Source organism: Haliaeetus leucocephalus, unplaced genomic scaffold (genome assembly GCF_000737465.1).
Source record: "Haliaeetus leucocephalus isolate CR32 unplaced genomic scaffold, Haliaeetus_leucocephalus-4.0 Scaffold195, whole genome shotgun sequence".
NCBI lineage: Eukaryota > Metazoa > Chordata > Aves > Accipitriformes > Accipitridae > Haliaeetus > Haliaeetus leucocephalus.
The window spans coordinates 13454860-13474114 of record NW_010972631.1 but is presented as its reverse complement, the minus strand read 5'-3'; the positions used below and the strand labels follow the sequence as shown (position 1 = coordinate 13474114).

At 40.0% G+C, this 19255-nt stretch overlaps 1 protein-coding gene across 3 annotated transcripts in view; it reads left to right on the top strand.

Moving 5' to 3' along the window:
* ZNF451 (zinc finger protein 451) overlaps positions 1 to 14550 on the top strand; it is a 43751-nt gene extending 29201 nt beyond the window's left edge. For 2 of the 3 annotated variants that reach the window (XM_010565808.1, XM_010565807.1), the window contains exons 12-15: positions 592 to 722; positions 1633 to 1819; positions 11941 to 12015; positions 14191 to 14550. In XM_010565808.1, the coding sequence (XP_010564110.1) occupies positions 592 to 722; positions 1633 to 1819; positions 11941 to 12015; positions 14191 to 14243 (446 nt within the window). In that variant the 3' untranslated portion in view covers positions 14244 to 14550. Of the gene's footprint in view, positions 1 to 591; positions 723 to 1632; positions 1820 to 2390; positions 2435 to 11940; positions 12016 to 14190 lie in introns of those variants that run through there. The other variant, XM_010565809.1, reaches the window with a different exon arrangement.
* The last annotated feature ends 4705 nt before the right edge of the window (positions 14551 to 19255 follow it).

Below are 19255 nucleotides of genomic sequence, written 5' to 3'. Positions count from 1 at the left end.
CACTTGTAGCGTCATTTTGCTTATCCTTGACTGCATCCAAGTGTTTGTCAGGACTCCAGCATTTGTTTCAGCTGTTGCTTCAGTTCTTGTCAGAACTCTTTAAAAAGAGGATCCATGTGATGTGTCAGGCAGTTACAGAATCTGGTGGAAATAACCTTGGGCATTACATTAGTACAGGATTCCCTAAGAGAAGCATTTCTATTATTGTACTATGCTCCCAGAGCTCCTCTGCTTCTGCACATTAACCATAACTCTGCTTAAAACTAAAAAAAATACGTTCTTATGTCTAAATGCACATGATATCTAGAAGATAAGTCTTTCAAGATTAGCAGAAAAATTCGCACAAAATTGAATGAGAGGCTTTGTGTAGGATCAGGCTAGCTACTTTTTCCTTTTTTGTTTTCTAACCCAAGAACAAGGGTTCTTTCGAGATTTTGGTTATATGTTTATTTTAGCTTTTGCATTGGTCAAAATAAATTCTGTCTTTAAAGCCAGATTTATCTTTGCTTTTGCCTTCTTGCATTCTTAATTCATGGTGGCATTTCTGGTTTTTGTTTGTTTTCTTTTTTATTTTTCTTCTTCACTGTTTAGGAGGATACAGCAACTGGAAACCTCCAGTGCAGTGCAAAATTTACAATTATCTTAAGAGGATTGGATGTTTCTTTCTTCATCCACGCTGTGGTACCAGAAGAGAAGCAGCAGACTTTGCTCTCTGTGTTCATGTAAGTTAGTGCACACTTTTATTGTTGTGTTTCTGTACCCAGAGAAGAGTGACAGATGATATCTGCTGTTGACATCAAGTACTAATTACAGATGAGATTCTCAGATTCTCTTCATATGACTTCTGCATCCTCTAAAAAGAATGATAAACCTGTCAGTGAATTGAGTGGAGACAGCCTGTTGAGAAGTGATTTACCTTTTTTTTGCACCCCCTTTTTTTGCACCCCCTTTTTTGTGCCCCTTCCCCCCCTTCTGTTTCAGAGAAATGTAACTTCTGCCTCTCTCTTCAAGTAGCCCAAATCTAGAGCCATCTTTAAGCTGGAGTTGGATGGGTGCTAGTTTCAGAGACCCTGTTGGGCTGACAAAGAGCAGTCCCTCTGTTCAGTAGACTTAGGGCTTTGGCTGGATTGGGAGGGGTGCAAGTGAAGGACAGGAATCTGGGATGCCATGGGGACTCATGTTTTTAATATGGTGCTTTATGAGTTAGATAAAGCTACTTGAGGATCTAATTAGTCAATCTAATTAATCAAGGTATCATGATATGTGTGTTTTGCAACAGTGTTTTTATGTTACATTACACTTTTTTATGATTCTTAAAATGCTCTGCACAGATGACTTGTTTTATGTAGAGATGGTTCTGAAATGCTGCTTTTTAGGAATTTGTTCCATGTTCCATCTGTACTGTTCTGGTAGCCATTTCCTATATCTGTTGTCATATGTATAGAATAAACGCAGTGTCAAACTGTTGAAATAGTACCTTTCACAGTGGTATAACGTGCATTGGACCATAAAAGTGGTGATACAGAAGTGTAGAAGGCTTTCCTATGAAGACCTGTCTTACAAAAAGCTAGCCAAACCCCATGAGATAAAAACATAATCTCGGTTCAACGTTTGTCATTTGTTCCCGTACAGGCTGGTCGTCTGGATGAGCACCTGCCCAAGCAAATTCCTTTCACCATACTTTCTGGAGACAAAAGCTTCCTGGAACTGGAAACTCAATTTAAGATGACCCAGCGGTCAGCTCGCATCCTAAATCCTCACCACATTGAAGGAGACATGATGTGTGCCTTGCTAAACAGCATTTCAGACACCACAAAAGGTAGAAAGTAAACATTAAACACTATCTTGCCAGTAAACCGGTAGTTCTTTCCAATAAAAGAATTGAACATGTGCTGGTAACACAAGCTGTTGCTTGATGCTTCTTGTATTGTACTGGTATTTCTATGAAATATAGATCAGAAAAATCAATTTGCTTGGGGCAAGCTTCGAAACCAGACTTAATTAAGCATTTTTATTCAACATGACAAACTCTGTCCTCCCTGTATTCATTATTATAGGAGAGACAAACTGTTGTTTCAGTCTGAAAACTCCTTTCTAGAGCACTCTCATGTGCATATTTGTCAATATGTACTCAAATCTGCTTTGCTTGATTTGTTCTGGGTCTGAAACAAACATGACCCTGCTAAAGCATCATTACTTCCCCAAATATCTCTGCCTATTTTAACTCTGATTGTCCTCCTCTTTACTCCCAATCACTTGATAAGTGTCTTCACTGGTACATGGCTAACACATCTATTTGGAGGAAAAGTATCAAGGAAAGCCTTTAAGTTCTCTGGAATGCCATATTCTAATTAATGGCATGCTAAAACAATCACGCTGGTTTTATATAGGATAATCAAAGAGGTCTGAGCCAGCTCATTTTCGTGCAAAGGATACCGGAGCCAAGGTGAGTTTTAATACTTCTCAGTATCTAAAAATATCTTGGAAGTAAACTTTTCCTAGAAGACCTGACGTTTCTCTGTAAACACATTATTGCTTTTCCTGGGTTCTTGTTGTGGTTTGGGGTGCTTGTAAATTAAGTGCGTATTACAGAAAGTTGTTTCTGAACTAGCCCTAAACTGTTTTCAGAAAAATACACTGCTAGTCTTGATGCAGGTGTATGAGAGCTATCACGTGGTACTCCTGCTCTACCAGGAAGATTGAAGTGGAGTGCTAGCACTACTGGTGAATTGGCATCGATCGATTAGAGGGAAAAAGAAAGATAGGATAATTAAATGGTTTCCTGAAAAAAATGATCTGTGGTGAGCTGGGATTGATTTATGTGCTTCTGATACTGAAAAGGTGCTTACAGAGTTTTCTGGCTACCCCAGGCATTTGTTGGTCTAGATTTTTTAGCTGGATTATGGAGATGTGATTCCCAGCCAGAGGCAGCCATACCAGTAAAATTTCTTGGCGTAGTTAATTATAGAACTGTCACCTTTCACTGGTGCAGGTGATTTTGCTCAAAGGGGAAGATTGCTTTTCTCCACAGTTGTCCATAAAGCTACACATTGAATCATTGTATTCCCACTATGAATGTTTTCTTTGTAGAGTGTATTGAAATTCCTAGATTAATAGATCTCTTCTAATGTAATTCTAGCTATAATTGTATATTAATGCAGGAGGCTGTTTTTGCTTTGGGAGCTTTGCATGGTTTTGGGAGGAAGAGTTGGAAGAGAGCTGGAACTTGCAAGCAGTCAATTTAAGTCAATTCAGCTGTAGGGGCTTCCTTTCTTGTACAGTTTGTTGTGCGACTTAACGTTATGAGACAGTGAGGAGAGGGGAATGACTGTTTTGCTATGTAAGGGTACTCTAGCTCCCTGCCTGAGTAGTTTGGCTAGGATAGCTTTATTCACGGGGTATACTGGCTCAGAGGTGATATCTTTGATCTAACAATTTTCTGTGTATAAATTATACTCCAGGTTTGGGTTTTTTTTTATATTGGATTTGCTTTCAGAAGTTTCCTAATCTAACCCTTCTTTCAATGTCCTTTACTATGTTAATATTTAATGTACTATTATGGTGATGGACTCTACTGAGAGGCCCTAAACCTCAACTTGCTGGCTCTCTGATTGTTGTGCATCCCACTTAAGTTATGCATGCAGTTGTTATAAAAAAAAAAAAAAAAAAAATACTTTGAGCAGGAAAGTGATGGAATTGCACAAGTCCCTTGGCTGTCAGCGTTCCCTGGCAAACTTGTAAGGAACAGAATTGTCTTGAGGCATCCTTGGTCCCCTTTTCCAGTCAGTGTCAGCAGGGGGCGGACCAAGACAGTGAGAGCCGCCGTTGTCTCCTGTTCCTGTATTAAAACAGGACATTAGAAAATCTTTTTTGCTAATAGGCCTATGTTCGCTGCGTGTGGGATGATGTTGTTACGAAGAGTCTATAAAGTTTTTTAAAAAGATAAAGCCACTGCGTAATACGCACTTCACTGTATGGCTCAGCAGCATCAGTAAGCATTTGCAAGTCTTAATGTGGCAAGACCAGTATCAGAGGGCTGAGATGGAAAGTCATGCAAGGTATCATAGGCTGGTACAACCTGTTGTCCTGTTACAGAAATGCAGCTGAACATAAGGAAATACAAACAAGATTTGCTTGCTTTGTGACTTTCTCAAGCCTATGGCTATTATTCTGGAGGGAGAAATAAGTGAGAAACAGTTACCACAGAGAATTGTGTTGAAAAATTAAAGACAGTTGTTGGTATTGGATGAACTTCAAAATGAAAAACCTGTTTCCCTGAATCGCCTTCACAGAGCTGTCATTAGCTTGTGAGCAGCTGGATTGTGTTTGGATTGTGGCAATCTGACAGTTGCACCTTCTGAACCATTTTACTATGTCAGCAGAACTGCTGTGGGAACTGTGGTACATGCATTCATTTTAAAATAAATAAATAAAAATAGAATTTCCTGCATATGTTGATATACAGGTATCGACTGTATGTTGCCTTAGGAGACCATTGGCAGTAGTGAATGCATTAATTTCCTTTTAGGTATGAAAAGAGTAGGCAAGACATTTATTCTTATTTGCTCTCTCCTGCTGCTAAACCTGAGTTCATAAACACAGAAGGTTTTTTTTTCTTTCATGCTGAAGGCACAACACAAGATGTACAATTCATGCATGTTAGAGTGGTTTGAGAAGGGTAGAAGAGAAGAGTTTTCTATGTCTCCCTTCGCAATTCCTTTGTAAAGAAAAGTTTGTAGCATGCAGAAAAACACCATTATTCCCTTGTCTGTGTCTTGACACTTGATATCTAGTCATGACAGTACTGCTACAGCTTATACTTTTAATGAGTGCTGGACAATGTTGAGGGCAAAGCTGATGGTAGGTTAGGGGTCATCATGTCCATCCTGACACTGATAGGAGTGCCCCAACTTCTTAGTTGACAAAAGTGATTTGTGTGTAAGTTGATGGCTTTAGCTTAACTGTATTTCTCAGTCATATTCAAATGAGATCCTTTATTGACTGAGCTTTTAAGTAAAACAGACTTTTTTTAATAATAAGAGGACCAAATTTTCTGGAGTATTTCTCCTTTCTTTTAAAGAGCCAGGCTGTTTCATGAGACTGTCAAAATCAATGGTAAAGTGATGTACTATGTTGTCTGCCAAATAGCCACTGCACCTCTTCTATGATGAATTAGGTTCATTTCCACTGTGCTCAAGTGGAATTGTCAGCCTGCATCTTCAATCTGCTACTATTGCCTGAAGTGTTTACATACTACTGCATGTAGCTTTTATGATAGTTTATATTTGGAAGAGCAGGATTTCAGTTCATTTTGATGAATGCTGCCAAGTTTCCTAGTTCCCACTATCCCAAAAAGCTTTTGGTTTACATAGAGCCAACAAAAAAATTTAAGAGGAGTTAAGAATTAATTTACAGTAGAAATTGAGAATAATTGCTTGCCTTCTCAATGGTCAAGTTTTCATGGGTGTTGAGGTCCATCCAATATGAATACCACATCTGACCCCACCCAGTCTCTGCTTTTTTCGAACCTTCAGTTAACACAGACTGCACATGACTGAAGATAGGTCACAGCCTCCAGCCCCCGCTGTCCAAAGAGACTGAATGTGAAGGGCATGAGCATCTGCAGTGTGACGCACCATGAATGAATGATGGTTACTCTAGTAAGAATCTATTTCTTTATATACACTGTTATTACAGTGGCCACAGCCTATTGCAGTGGGGAGTGATAAGAAAGTCACCCTTGAGTTGTAACCGTGTGTTTAGCTACAACAGGAAGTTATTATTGGCTTTGGTATGTCAGTGGCATCTCTTGTGTGCACCTTTTAAATATATGCATATCCCCTAGGGAGAAAGCAGTGTATTAAGACCTAAGATAATGAGTCTGAACAAGAATTGTAGCCAAGTGGATGAACTGGGAAGACCTCAGATCATACAAAAAAATCCTCAAGGTTTAGTTTAATCTGGTTGTGAATTTTAGAGAGGTGTCTAAGATGAAGGTTAAATGAAAGCCTGAGTGATCACCATGGTATTGGCCACAGTTTCCAAAAAACGCAATTGGAGGAGGGGGAGGGATTGAGAGCTTTATTTTTAGTCATGCTACACTTGAATGAACAGATGAATGAGTATCTATGGGGAGAGAGATATAGAGTGAAGCTTTAATTTGCATGGAGGAAGAGAGGTCTTGTGTATTTGTGAACCCTCAGCAGGGAGCAGCTGTACTTGCATTTACAGATGATGTTACCTTAATGAAGAAACAGAGATTAGAGCAGTAAGTATTGGGGAGGAGTATGTGGGGAGGATCCTCTGGGGACATATTGGAGAAGGAATAAAGGAAAGGATTCTGGAAGCCAAGGAACAGTATTATAAAGGCAGCGTGATCACACATACTGAACGTCATTGCTAATGAAGATAAGGATGGGGTACTGATTTTAAGTTTTTGGTTAAGTAGTCACTAGGATCCTAAATGAGGTAACTTCAATGGTATCCTTAAGGTAAGGTAGCACTAAAACTTCAGACATCAACTGTAGAAGGAAAAGGGTCAGTAGTTAGAGAGACAGTGAGTTAAGTGTGATACTAATTTCACCGTACATTGGGATGGGAAAGAGAGGATGAGATTGAGAGTTACAGAAAAGACTAAGAGAAGGGGCATTGTAGGAAAGAGAAATGGAGGTAGGGTGTGGGACTGTACAATGTGTGCAGTAGTCAGGAGGTGTGTTAAGAAGTTGTATGGCAAGGGAGGACAGTTGAGGCTGGGGAACGGAAATCGAGTCTCTGGTGAGACAGGAACCAGTAAACCTGATGGAAATTAAGGGGATTGTGGTAACTAGGGGGGGTTGCAAGAGGAGAGGATCAGCTATAGAGTGGGGATTATGCTGAGCCATGTGGGCAGCTAACCCAAATTCAAGCTGTGGCACTTTGATGTCAGGACAGTGGGTGGCGCTTGCATTCTGTGAAAGTTTACCAGTCTCTTCCCAGAACGGGTTTCTAGGAGAAACTTGCCAAATGTCAAAAAATCACCATATTTGCTCCCATCTATAGGGTTAATCTTTCTGATCTCTGTGTTCTATATTCATCCAGAATTTGCTTTCCTGTTTTTTCATTCTTCCAGCAGGAATTTGGCAATATGTGAGGGCAATAGTGAGCAGTAGGATTTCCTTGAGAGAATAGGTACAGTCAGAGTTTCTTAGCTGTTGTTTATTTAATAAAATGTACTAGAGAAGAGGCTATATCTTAAGATCTCTTGGCTGAGAAACCGGGCAGTTGCTTTTCCTCTGACCCCAGGGGAGTTGGGAGCTACAGAACATGCTAAGCATTTTAACAAGAGAGACAGGACATGCCTGATTTCTCTAAATTAAACGTTCTCCTTCACTTTTCATCATCAGAAGATGCCAGCAGTACCACAGGAGTATATGCTGATGAAGTGATGAAGGGCTGGATGAGCGAACGGTGAGGTGGATTGAAAACTGGCTGAATGGCCAGACCCAGAACATGTTGATCAGTGGCATGAAGTCCAGTTGGAGGCCAGTAACCAGCTGTGTACCCCAGGTGTCAATACTGGGTCTGGTCTTTTTTAATGTGTTCCTTAATGACTTAGGTGGTGGGGCACAGTGTACCCTCAGCAGGTTTGCTGATGACACAGAACTGGGAGTGGCAGCTGATACACCAGAGGGGTTGTGCTGCCATCCAGAGGAACCTTGACAGGGAAGAAATGTCCTGACAGGAACCTCATGAAACTCAACAAGGAGAAGTGCAAAGCCCTGCACCTGGAGAGGAACAGCCCCAGGCACTGATATATGCTGACCAGGGGTCAACCAACTGGAAAACAGCTTTGCAGAAAAGGACCTGGGGGGCCTGGTGGACACTAAGTTGACCATGAGCCAGCAATGTGCTCTCATGGCTAAGAAAGCCAACAGTACCCTGGGCTGCATTAGGAGGACTGTTGCCAGCAGGTTGAGGGAGGTGGTCCTTTCCCTCTCACTGGTAAGGCCATAACTGTCAAGTTCTGAGCTCCCCAGTACAGTATCTTTTTGGTAATATTAAAAAGCCATCTGGACATAGTCCTGGGCAGCTGGCTCTAGGTGATCCTGCTTAAACAGGGGGGCTGGACAAGATGACCTCCCGAGGTCCCTTCCAACCTCAGACATTCTGGGATACCTGCATGGAGTATATTCTTAATTGGAATCCACAATCTCCTTGAGAGCAGAGTTCAGTCACAGGGTACAGACATGTTATGAGCAACATTAGATCAAGCACAATGACCTCTCCCATGTGGAAAAGCAGCCTGGTGTCTTCTGAGTTGAAAATGCATCCGTCCAATTAGTTGGCCTTTCTTTCTCTTTGGTTGACAAGTGATGAGTTCCACAATGTCCTGGTTTTGGCTGGGATAGAGTTAATTTTCTTTCTGGTGGCTGGTATAGTGTTACGTTTTGGGTTCGGTATGAGAAGAAAGTGGATAACAGTCTGATGTTTTCAGTTGTTGCTTAGTAGTGTTTAGACTAAGTCAAGGATTTTTCAGCTTCTCATCCCCAGCCAGCAAGAAGGCTGGAGGGGCACAAGAAGTTGGGAGGGGACGCAGCCAGGGCAGCTAACCCAAACTGGCCAAAGGGATATTCCATACCGTGTGAGGTCATACCCAGTATATAAATTGGGGGCAGTTGGCCTGGGGGGCGGGTTGCTGCTCAGGAACTAACTGGGCATCAGTCAGCGAGTGGTGAGCAATTGCATTGTGCATCACTTGTTTTGTATATTCCAATCCTTTTATTATTGTTGTTGTTGTCATTTTATTATTGTTACTGTCATCATTATTAGTTCATTCCTTTCTGTTCTATTAAACTGTTCTTATCTCAGCCCACAAGTTTTACCTTTTTCCTTCTGATTCTCTCCCCCACCCCACTGGGCAGGGGGGGAAGTGAGTGAGCAGCTGCGTGGTGCTTAGTTGCTGGCTGGGGTTAAACCATGACACACACTAATAGTTCTTGCTGTCTAGCCCCTAATGAAGCTGAATTCCTGCCCCCTGCCCCCTTATTTGTTGGAGCATTTCTGCCTACAATTTTTGCCTGCAGGCAGCTTTTCTTCTGACTGTTACAGACTTATTCCCAATTCCTGTAGAGCCATATCAGAACATCTTAAAATTCTCATCTTTACTGCTTTTGTGCCTTTAGTCTTTGCTCTGTATAGGTTTGGGGAGGGTAGGGGCAGGGGGAAACACTGAGAACAAGCATAACCGTGTCTTTGTTTCTGGATAAGGAAGGTCTCAGTGTAATTTGAGATACCTGACAAGCCTTTGTGTGAAAACCTCCTAAATAAGGTTTGGCTTTTTGTTAGCCTCTTAATAGGTTAACTTACTAACTCAAAGATTTCAGAAAAGCCACCACCTGCCTCCATGGGAAGTTGGATGTATGTTAATACAGTTAGGTAGAGGGGAGAGAAGTATTGCAAATAATGACCAGTGAAGGCAGAGTGTTGCTTATGAGGCTTTGCCAGATCAGTGAAGGCAGAGTGTAGCTCATGAGACTTTGAACATGCTTCATAACTACATTTGACTGTGAGCTGATTTTTCTTCCCCCTCATCAAACTAACAGAAGATCATCAGTACTAATTATTTTAAAGTTTTATAGTTTCTGGCAGTGAAATGTTGTTGTCTTCAACCATGCTTTAAGCAAACCTGTTCTCTGTGGTAACTGTCGAGTAGTATTTAGTTATTGCATATCAGGTGCAGTGATAAATCATGGTGCAGGCAGCTTGTTTTAAAAACATTTAAATGTTTTGCATGCTAGTTTGCATATACCTCTGTTCCAATATGAGTATGTACCCCATGTTATTACAGTGGTGTAATTAAGGTGGTCTGACTAGCAAAACATTTTGGCAAGGTGAGGCCTGCATTAATACATAAGATGAATCCTAAACTTTCTTAATGAACTAAAATAATTCTATCTACAGATCCTATTTCAGTGTTCATAACTGTCCTAATTGACAGTAAAGTCAACTTAGCTGCTGATCTGCTGTATTCTGAAAAGCGAGTGTCAAGCTGGCTTGTTGCCTGGGTCAGGGGAGCCAGGAGTAAGGTGGAAAGTGCTGTCCTCTAACGGTGTGTCAATAGGTTGCCATCATGGCTGCTTCTGTGGTGAATGCTAACTGACTCTATAACCCGTTCCAGGAAAGTTGACTTCTTTAGGTCATATCTGGAAGAAACTCCTGGATTTCTGGCTACTCCTATCTTCTGCTGTTTAACCGTCTATGCAAGATGCCAATCGGGAGAATATTGCCTTGCCCATTTGGCTCCATCTTCTGTCAAGTCGCCTAAAAAATCCCCACAAACCTACAGAAAAGTGCTCTTAATGCATTTTTATTTGAAGTGGTAATAAACCAGAGACCCTCTTGTACTATGCGTTACTGCTCACAAGAACTCAACTCTTCCTTTATACTTATGCCAAGAAATGAGTTAGGAAGTGATTGCTTCAACTGTTACACCTCTAACAGATACAAAACTTTTTAGAGCAGTCTGAGATGTTTTCCAGGTTGGAAGATTAAAAGGATGGTTAATAAGGGAGAAGGCACTTGTGCAAAGCCTTTTCCCTTCCTTTCATAAGTGAGTATAATGGCACTTTTTTGGGTTTTGTGTTTGCTTTGGAAGATGATGTGAAAAATAGTATCTCTTCTGCCCAGAGATAGCAGGCAGCTCCAAGACAGGATTCACAGTCTGCCAGGTGACTGGAGAAAGATCATTTTAACTGCAGTGTATATCCAGTTATTTCTGGCATCTTTGTGGGCTCCTGATCTCTGTTTGATACCAGCTGTTGGAGTCTGTATTCCTGGAATTGGGAAAGTCAGCAAGGTTGCTGTTCAAACAAAGTATATGTGTCAGAGGTTTGAAACAAATTTTAGCAAGTGTACCTGTTACTTTGAATGTCTAACTTGGTTCATGTAAATGCCAGATGTCAGACAGTCAGTAAATTAGATGTCCATATGGGAATGTTCTTTGCTGGTAAACGTAATCGGAAGTACATTGGTGTACTAATAAATGTGATGACTTGAAGGGAAGTGCTTCTGTTGATATGACCGTAGGAGACCTAGTTGATTGTGAATACTATAAGACCTCATTACAGTGACTGTCTCCCAAAATAGCAATAGCCTGTAGCATGAGAATGAATACATAATGTGACTCATTGACTTCATTTTTTTTTAACATATAGTTTACTGAGACTCTGTTTAAAACAAATGGGAAAAAAAAAACCAACCCACCTTCGGTACATGAGTCCCTACTAGACACTTCAAAACAGAGCCGTCATTCTGGAACTGGAAACCAGCCTCATGAAGAGCATTATTTAGAAAGGGAAAGGTGGTGGAGTTTTGGCTGGGCTTGGCTATAGTGAGTTAGCAGATTAAACTAAGTGTATCGACTTTTTTCTTCTGTGAGACTTGAACAACATCTGCTGAATTGCACTCCTCAGTTGAGTTATAGCACTCCATTGTCCAAATGGAGTATTTAGGCAACAAAATACAGCTAAAATCATGTGTAGGCAGAGACACTAATAACACTTCTTCCCATAATTAAATCCTTGATAGATTTTGTAGAAAGTGAGTAATGTCCTTTTTTTTTTTTTTAAATAACTGAGTATTACAAAAAAGCAAATGCAGTAGACACTAACAGTAGCTTCTGCACCTATTATTTCTTGTTACTGCTTTAAAATAATATAAATTGAAGCAGTCTGCCTCTAGATTTTGGGGAGAAAGGGGAGAAGATAGCTGAAAAATAACTGTCTTGAGTTACTGTCTTAAACTACCACTGTAATGTATTTTTATCTTGATTTTCAGCTCATAACAAGCGTATTTCTTCAAATACAACCTACAATGTTGTTACAGTATGAGGAAATGCAAGAGGGGACTGTAACTTTTTTATTAGAACCAATGTGTAATTTATGTTTCATTTGTGCATTTAAGGTTCAGATAGCGAAGAGGATGAAAATATCAGACTAACAGTGAAGAGGAGCTTAGAAGAAACAAAGAAACAGGAAGGTCTGTTAATTTTTACTTTTCTGTGTTCAAGAGTGCTATTAATTATGGAAGATATAGAAACTAAACTTACAATCAGTTTTACGGCAAGTGACCTCTTATGAATACTCTCTAAAATCCGCTGGACAATCATAAGTAGTTAAGAACACAGTGATGAGTTATAAATAAAAAATAATTTCCTAACCTGAAAGGTGTGCCAGCAGACTCGAAGTCTATTTTATTGGTGCACCACAGGGTATTGTGCAATTAAAAGACTTGACTGAGCTCACTTTGTACCAGTTTAATATGACTGTGTTGACTCAGAGTAGAACTGCTGACTAAATAATTGAACTTCTGAATAAATAGTTCAAAATAAGGTATTAATATCTCAGCAAAGCATTCTGGTTTCCTAGAAGAGCTGTAGATCTACATACAAGTTCGAATCAGCAGCACAGCTGTCTGCTCACATCGTATCTTATTTGAAATTGCTTTTATCCTTTTGCTGTTGTGCTTAGTTGGTGGTGTTCATACAATGTAATCATTAATTTTTGGTGACAGACTACAGTGCACTTCAAAAAGAATTTGTTGTTTAAAGGCTTGACTCTGCCTTTCCACTTGATGGAAATAAAACGAACTAAAGAAAATCAATAAATAATTTGTACACAGTCAGTGATGAAACTGATAACTGAATCCTATATTCCCAGAATTTATTCAGTTATAAATTTACCAACTGTTATTAAATAGTTACTAAATGTCCAATGTATTCATCTACAGTACTGAAAGTTTGCCACGCTCAGGTCCCCCTAGCACTGGGTACTGCCATCAGGGATAGCAGTGGCATTTGTTGCATACAGGAGGTCCCAGTTCTGATGCTGCAGCGCTGATGGCATCTGACCTTATGAAGCAGCCTGGCTTCAGCTGCATTTGTTGGCTGTGTGCATGGTTGATGGCAGTTCTATCATGGGGTAAGAGGGATTAAGGAGGCAAAATCAACCCCAGAAAGGGGTAAAAAGGAAAAAGCACTAGCAGCTGCTGGAAGAGGAGAAAGCAAAAAGCAAGTGTAGGACACAGAAGAAGCTGCTTCAGCAGCGACAGGAATAGGGGACAATCCAGGTATCGCTGTGGAGCTAACTGCATGCCAAAAAGTTACCTCTTTTATCAGTAGTACCAGATGTTAAAATAAAGTCCAGGTGAATGAATACGGCTCTGCTGACATGAGGAAGCATTCTTTGATACTATTTCTGTTCCAAACATAGGCCTTGCATAAAACAGCCCAACAATAGTTAAAGTTTTAAATTCTGTTAATGTTAATAAATACAATTATTCTGTTTCCTTTGTCATAAGAACAGACAGCTTTTTTTTTATAGGATGTGCTTGTGTCCTCCTAAAGCAGAATATGAGTAATTCAAGAATGACAAGTGTGTCTGAAAGCTGCTGTAATTTTTCCAACTATACTATTAGTATTAATATTTACTATACATATAACTCTTGTCTAACTTATATTTAATTCAATAACAGCAAACAATTAGTGCCCAAAACAACCTAAATGTAATGCAGACACGGAGTTTCTTCTTTGAGTATTTTGAAAGGTGTTTAAGGGAGGTTATTATAATAAGTCAGATGAGTGCAATGCAGTCTTCCCTCCCCACCATCAAAAATATTACCCCTCTGATCTAGACTATTCTTACTGTTGATATGACTTCTTATCTACTTAAGTCTGGCCTTCATAGTAAGAGTGACAACTGTGGTGCCAAATTAAAATGTAGACGTGGGAGTATCTTCTGATATGGAACTGGAGTGAAAATACCAAAATGCTGTACTTGTTTTGTGTGTCTGTCTTTTTTGTTTTTAATACTTGGGTTTTCTTGGCCCATACATATGGGTTCTAATCTTGGTATTATTTTGACCAGTAAATATGTAGTTGCTTTATAGTCTTAAACTGATCATTGGGCTGCCCCTACAGTTAATACAGTGGAAGGTTGTAGAGGCTGTTCCTGTATGTTGAAGTGTTGAAAAGATAGCATGAGACAGAAAGAGGGAAAATAACTTTCATTCTGTTTCTCTATCTTTTTTTGCAGTCTGCTGACATTGCCCACAGAAGTAATTCATTGCTTTATGTAGTAATATTAATGTAATTGTGTTTATGACCAGTTACCAACCATAGTTTGAGATTATAATTGGGTTTTTGTATTTATACAGAGCAAGATGCAGAATTGGAAGAAGCTATCAAGAGAAGCCTTGAGGAAATGTAAATGAAGATACTTCAGTACACTAACACCATGTCATCAGAGCTGCTCACAAAAATGGAAGCTTGTTCATCTCTTCACAAAGGTTCAGAAATACCACTTCAAAAACAACGTCTGTATCTTGAATTGTTAGATTTATAATCTGATGTCCTCTGTCATGCTGATGAACAGCTGGAGTTTATGGATCTCTGCTGCAATACGTTGTGTATGATAAAAATAAATTTTTAAGCCTTTGTGTATTCTGTTTCTAATGGGTGATGACTTAAGTCTCTCCAGTCTAGCTGTATAAGCTGTTGCCTAATTAGTAGGCTGGTCTTACTAGGTATTTTGGGGTTTTTCGTTGTTGTTGTTTTGGGGTTTGGTTTTTTTTTTAATTGGTTCTTTTATTTAATTTTTCTGTCACAGAATGTCATTGTTGTTATTTACTTTTTCATGTGGTCTTAACAAGAGATAAAAATAGTAAACTCCAATTATCTCAGATTTGCCTAGCTAATCTTGTTATAAAGAGAAGCTTAGATCCCAGGTTTATAAATTGAACATATGGCCTAACTCTTGCCTGTGGCCAGTCTCACTTCATAGACCATACTTTTGTCTACGTCCTGTTTGTTATAAATGTCAGAATCAGGACCACAGGCTGTACAGTTAGTTAGTTAGCTTTATTTTTAAAAATGTGTATGTTTTTTCAATAGTAGCGTGGTAGAGTGTTGGATTTGATGGCTTAAACTTTGACGGGTTCAGTTCCTCTCCCTGATCTGAGGCTGGAACAACTTTTTAAGGGAACAGAAGCTAAATAAACTTTCTAGTTCCTGTTTGGAATAGATGTGAGAGAATTTAAGCTGTATGATTCCTAATATACTATTGTCTTTGCTCTCTCCTGTTCATGAAGAGGTGGCCTTGGATAAATGAATGTAAATGTGTTAATTATTTTTGTACTGTCCTTATATTAAGGTGAACAATTATTTCTGTGTTTAAAATTATCTATGCCACCTTTCTCAGTTCCTTTGTTTAAAAATACCTATGCAAGCTGTCCAGCTTTACCAGCCTATTACACTTCAGTTAATGATTGCTGTCAATCAGTAAGAAATCTCAATGTAATAAAATGCCAGCTTGATTTTTTTATTATTACTCATTAGCCTGCGAGTTTGCTTCTAACTGCTGTAAATCTAAATATTTATTATGCAAAGAAATACTTTTTGTGACAAGTAAGACAAGGAGAAGGCTAGATTTTTCTTATTCTCGATTCCTAAGGGAATAACTACAGCTGTGTGTCATCACGGTTAGAAAAGCTGGAAAATTGGCACTGGTTTATTTCCAATCATTCTGACATAATTGCCATCTCTGAAACAAATAGAATTAATGAAGAATCTAGTGAGTTGTCTCAGCGCTCATTAGCAGTCATGCAACTTGCCAAAACTCTTCAAATGCCAGAAATTAGTTTGGACACTTCCAGTGCATTTGACTCTGACACCCAAGTGTTACAGAGTGAACAGGACCTCTTAATGTTTCTTCCTTGTCCCTGCTGCTTGCTTTCCTACTGCAAATCTCAGATTAATTGCACTCCTCTTAAAATCTGGGTGTGTAGTTCATACTGCTGCTGAGCAAGCCCTATTCTGGAAGATTTTGAGTTGCCTTTAGCTACTGACTCAAGCTAAATCAGTTGCAGAATTTTTCACACCACGTTCTTCTACTAAAGAGTGGACAGAAAACAGTTTTCATCCTCAAAAACATGTCAGTCCAAATTATGGAGGCTTTTGGGCAGGTGGTTTTTGGTTTTTTTGGGGGGGGGGGGGGGTTCAGTGCAGACCCTAAAGTTGCAAATTTATTTCACATGAAAAGATGTTTCAGCTTGAGAAAGTTCTTTGCTTGGCTCAACAAATGTTTAAAACCTGGGTAGATGGTCTTCTCCAGAGTCTGCTGTTAGATTTTGATCATGTGCTTTATTACTCATAACATTTTATTCCATCATAACTGTAAAGTTTGCTTGTACCTGATGGGCCATGACTTAATCGGTTGCATTAAAAAAAAAAAAAGCCACCATGTGTGCATATACATTCTCTGTACTTGGAGCTCCAGTTGCTAAACACGTTGTATTGGCCTCCTCATCCGCTTACCAAAACAAGTAAACAAGTAGTAGATCCCAACCACAGCTGCTATGGCTTTATAAAACAGCTAAATAGAGTTCTAGTCTCTGTATTCTTTTTATGTTAAAAGTAGTCTCCAGAATTATCGATGTCCTGAAATTTGTCCACATTTTCTTTGGTCTCTTTATGGTTCTCGTAACTCTCTGAAATTTTTCTTTGCAAAGTTTTCTGCCATCACAGGCTTGTGATACTTCTGTTTCCAGGAAGGCAGAGAAAATTGGATTCTTAAAACACTGCATGTACAGACATGTGACTTGTTACCAACATCCCATGGTACTGCACCTTGTTCTTCAGCTGGAAAAGGTGTCTTGTGAATGGTTGTGTTTCAGAATTTAATGTTGCTGGCTGGGCAGTCTTGTTTAACTGGCTGAAATTTTTGAGGCTTGCCCTGCATATGCTGAGAGACTCCTCTGCGTTTACAAGCACAACTTGTCTGTTAAAAGGAGCTTGCCCAGCATCCTTTGTGCTTGTACTAGAAGTGATTTGTCCTGCCCTTTTTAAAAGAATTTGCTTTTGTGGTGATGTTGGAGTTCACCCTTCATTAGTATAAAGTAACCCTATGGTGCTTTTTTGTATTTGTCTTTAAGGAGGAAAATGTCTAATCTCTACCTGGCTACCACCAGCTGTTAATGCTCTTAATTTCTGTATGGTTCACGTGTAAGTTTTACAAAACTGAAATCGCGACAAGTCGAGATTGGTACATGGCTCTTACTACTTTAGTGCTTTGTCTGCTGTATTCTTTAATATCACACAAAATCCCTCTTTTGGTCATATTCAGAGACAAGATGAGATGCCAAATAAGTCAGTGCAACTGTTACAAAAGTCACTGGAATGCTAAAACATTATGCCTGCCTGCCTGCTTCTGTAGTTTAATATAAAAAAAGAATTTAAAAAAAAAATGGGGATTAGCTTACTATAAGCTACTTGCTTTGTATGTGTTTTTGGGTGGTGGGTTAATTTTCTTAGCTCTTCAAGGTACACAGAAATGACCAAAATGACCACTACTGTTCCTATAGTGGTCACGGAATGCAAACATTTACTGAATCTTTACCAAATATGGTGAAGTTTGTAGAGGTATGATGTTATGCCGCCTTCTTTCTTAAAAGGAAAGTGTTCTATCATCTGTTTGTGCTGTCCTAGCAATGTTTACAATAACTGCTGTAAATTGGAAGGAGGCGAGGAGGATGGATGACGAATTGTTTGAAAATTAATTTAGAAAAATTGGCTGACGTTAGCACAAAGATACTTTCTGGCAATTCTTTCCAGCTAAGTAGCTTTATTAAAGTCTGCATCTGCATATTTCTTTGATGCTTCTAAACCTCTTCAAGTTTCCTGTAGAAATTCTTAATTCAGTTGCAATAATCTGGGTCAAATAATACGGTCCAAGATATTATAAAAGTGGATGTAAACATGTCATAAAATTTATGGCAAGGACACGCAAAGTGGGCACTTGGACGGCAACGCTCTGTGTGCATGGAAATGTAATGTGAAGTTCCCTTTGTAAATCTGTGTAAGTTCATTTTCACTGACTGCAGTATGCTAATTTCTGGGAGTCCTTCCATTTGTTTTTTTGGCTCAGAGCTCCATCGACAATCGGCCAAGCATCTGCAGCTGTACAGAATTCACTGGCTCACTTACTAGTCACTTTTCCTCTCTGTGGGAATGAACTGCTGCATGCCCCGAAATGCTCATACCAGCTTTCAGATTGCTCCTGAGATAGAGGACTTCATTCAGACTTCTGACAGGCTTGGGACCTCGGGGCTTGCCTACACAGTAAAATGACTGTGACATGTATAGGCAAACGCAGGGCTAGCTTTAATTAGCACTGCTAGCAATAGCAGTAAAGACACAGTAGCACAGGCTCAGCAGGTGCTAAGTGAGGGGGCAGCCTACTATGATAGCGGGTACGTATTTTGATTGAAAACATACCCTAAAAACTCGCGTTGGCCCATCTTTACTGCTATGGTTATGGTGCTAGGGAGCCTGCCAAGCTGGCTTTGGTTGGCTGGCCCAAGCCACAGTTGCATCCTTCTGCTATGGATGGGAACTGTTGTGTTTCCATAACACCTGCGCATAAAGAAGGTTCTTCAGATGAAGTTCCTGTAGGCGGAGGGAGAAAAATAATCTGGCATGGCATTTCTTGGGTGTGGACTTTCTCTTTGATCCTATTCCATGACAGCTCATGTATAAGCATTAGGGTATGTGACAAGGTTTGTATCAGGGTTTGGAATATGGCAAAGCTGGAACTAAAGTGCCATTTGGCAATGTGACAATTTGTGGTGCTTTTGGTGTAGATCATCTCCCTGGTTCTGGGACTTCTACAGATACATCTGACGTCTGAGACCTGGGAAGGTTGCTCTCTCTGCTACCTCAAGGGACCTTGTGTGTGTGAATGAGACTCTTCTACACGTTGCTTTGTTTTGCAAGTGGCACCAATTTTTTACGATGCTGCAGTTTAAAGAGACAGCCAGCGGCTTCACTGCTGAGGTGGGAATGCAGAGACCATGAGATACACGCCCGCTTCTCATGTTCTTCTCGCTGGTGCCTGTAGCCGGAGCAGGGCTGTGCAGTCTATCACATGAAGACAGCTGTGGAGAAGATGAGGAGAGGGGGACACAGGCATGGCAGCACCATCAGTCCTGACCTGGCCATTGCTGTTCTTCACCACAGACTGCAAGGAGGAGGATGAGATCTGCACTTTCTTTCAGATGTGGGGGCCCTTCCTCCTCCCGTTGTCTTGTGGCCCTGAAGGACCCAATTCCTGCCTTTTGCATCTGCAGACTTCCAATTCAGCTGCAAGTCATTTCACTTCCTCCAGAGACAGACTCCTATCTTTCCAGCCCAGCCATCTATTATTTTGGAAAAGTGGTGATAACT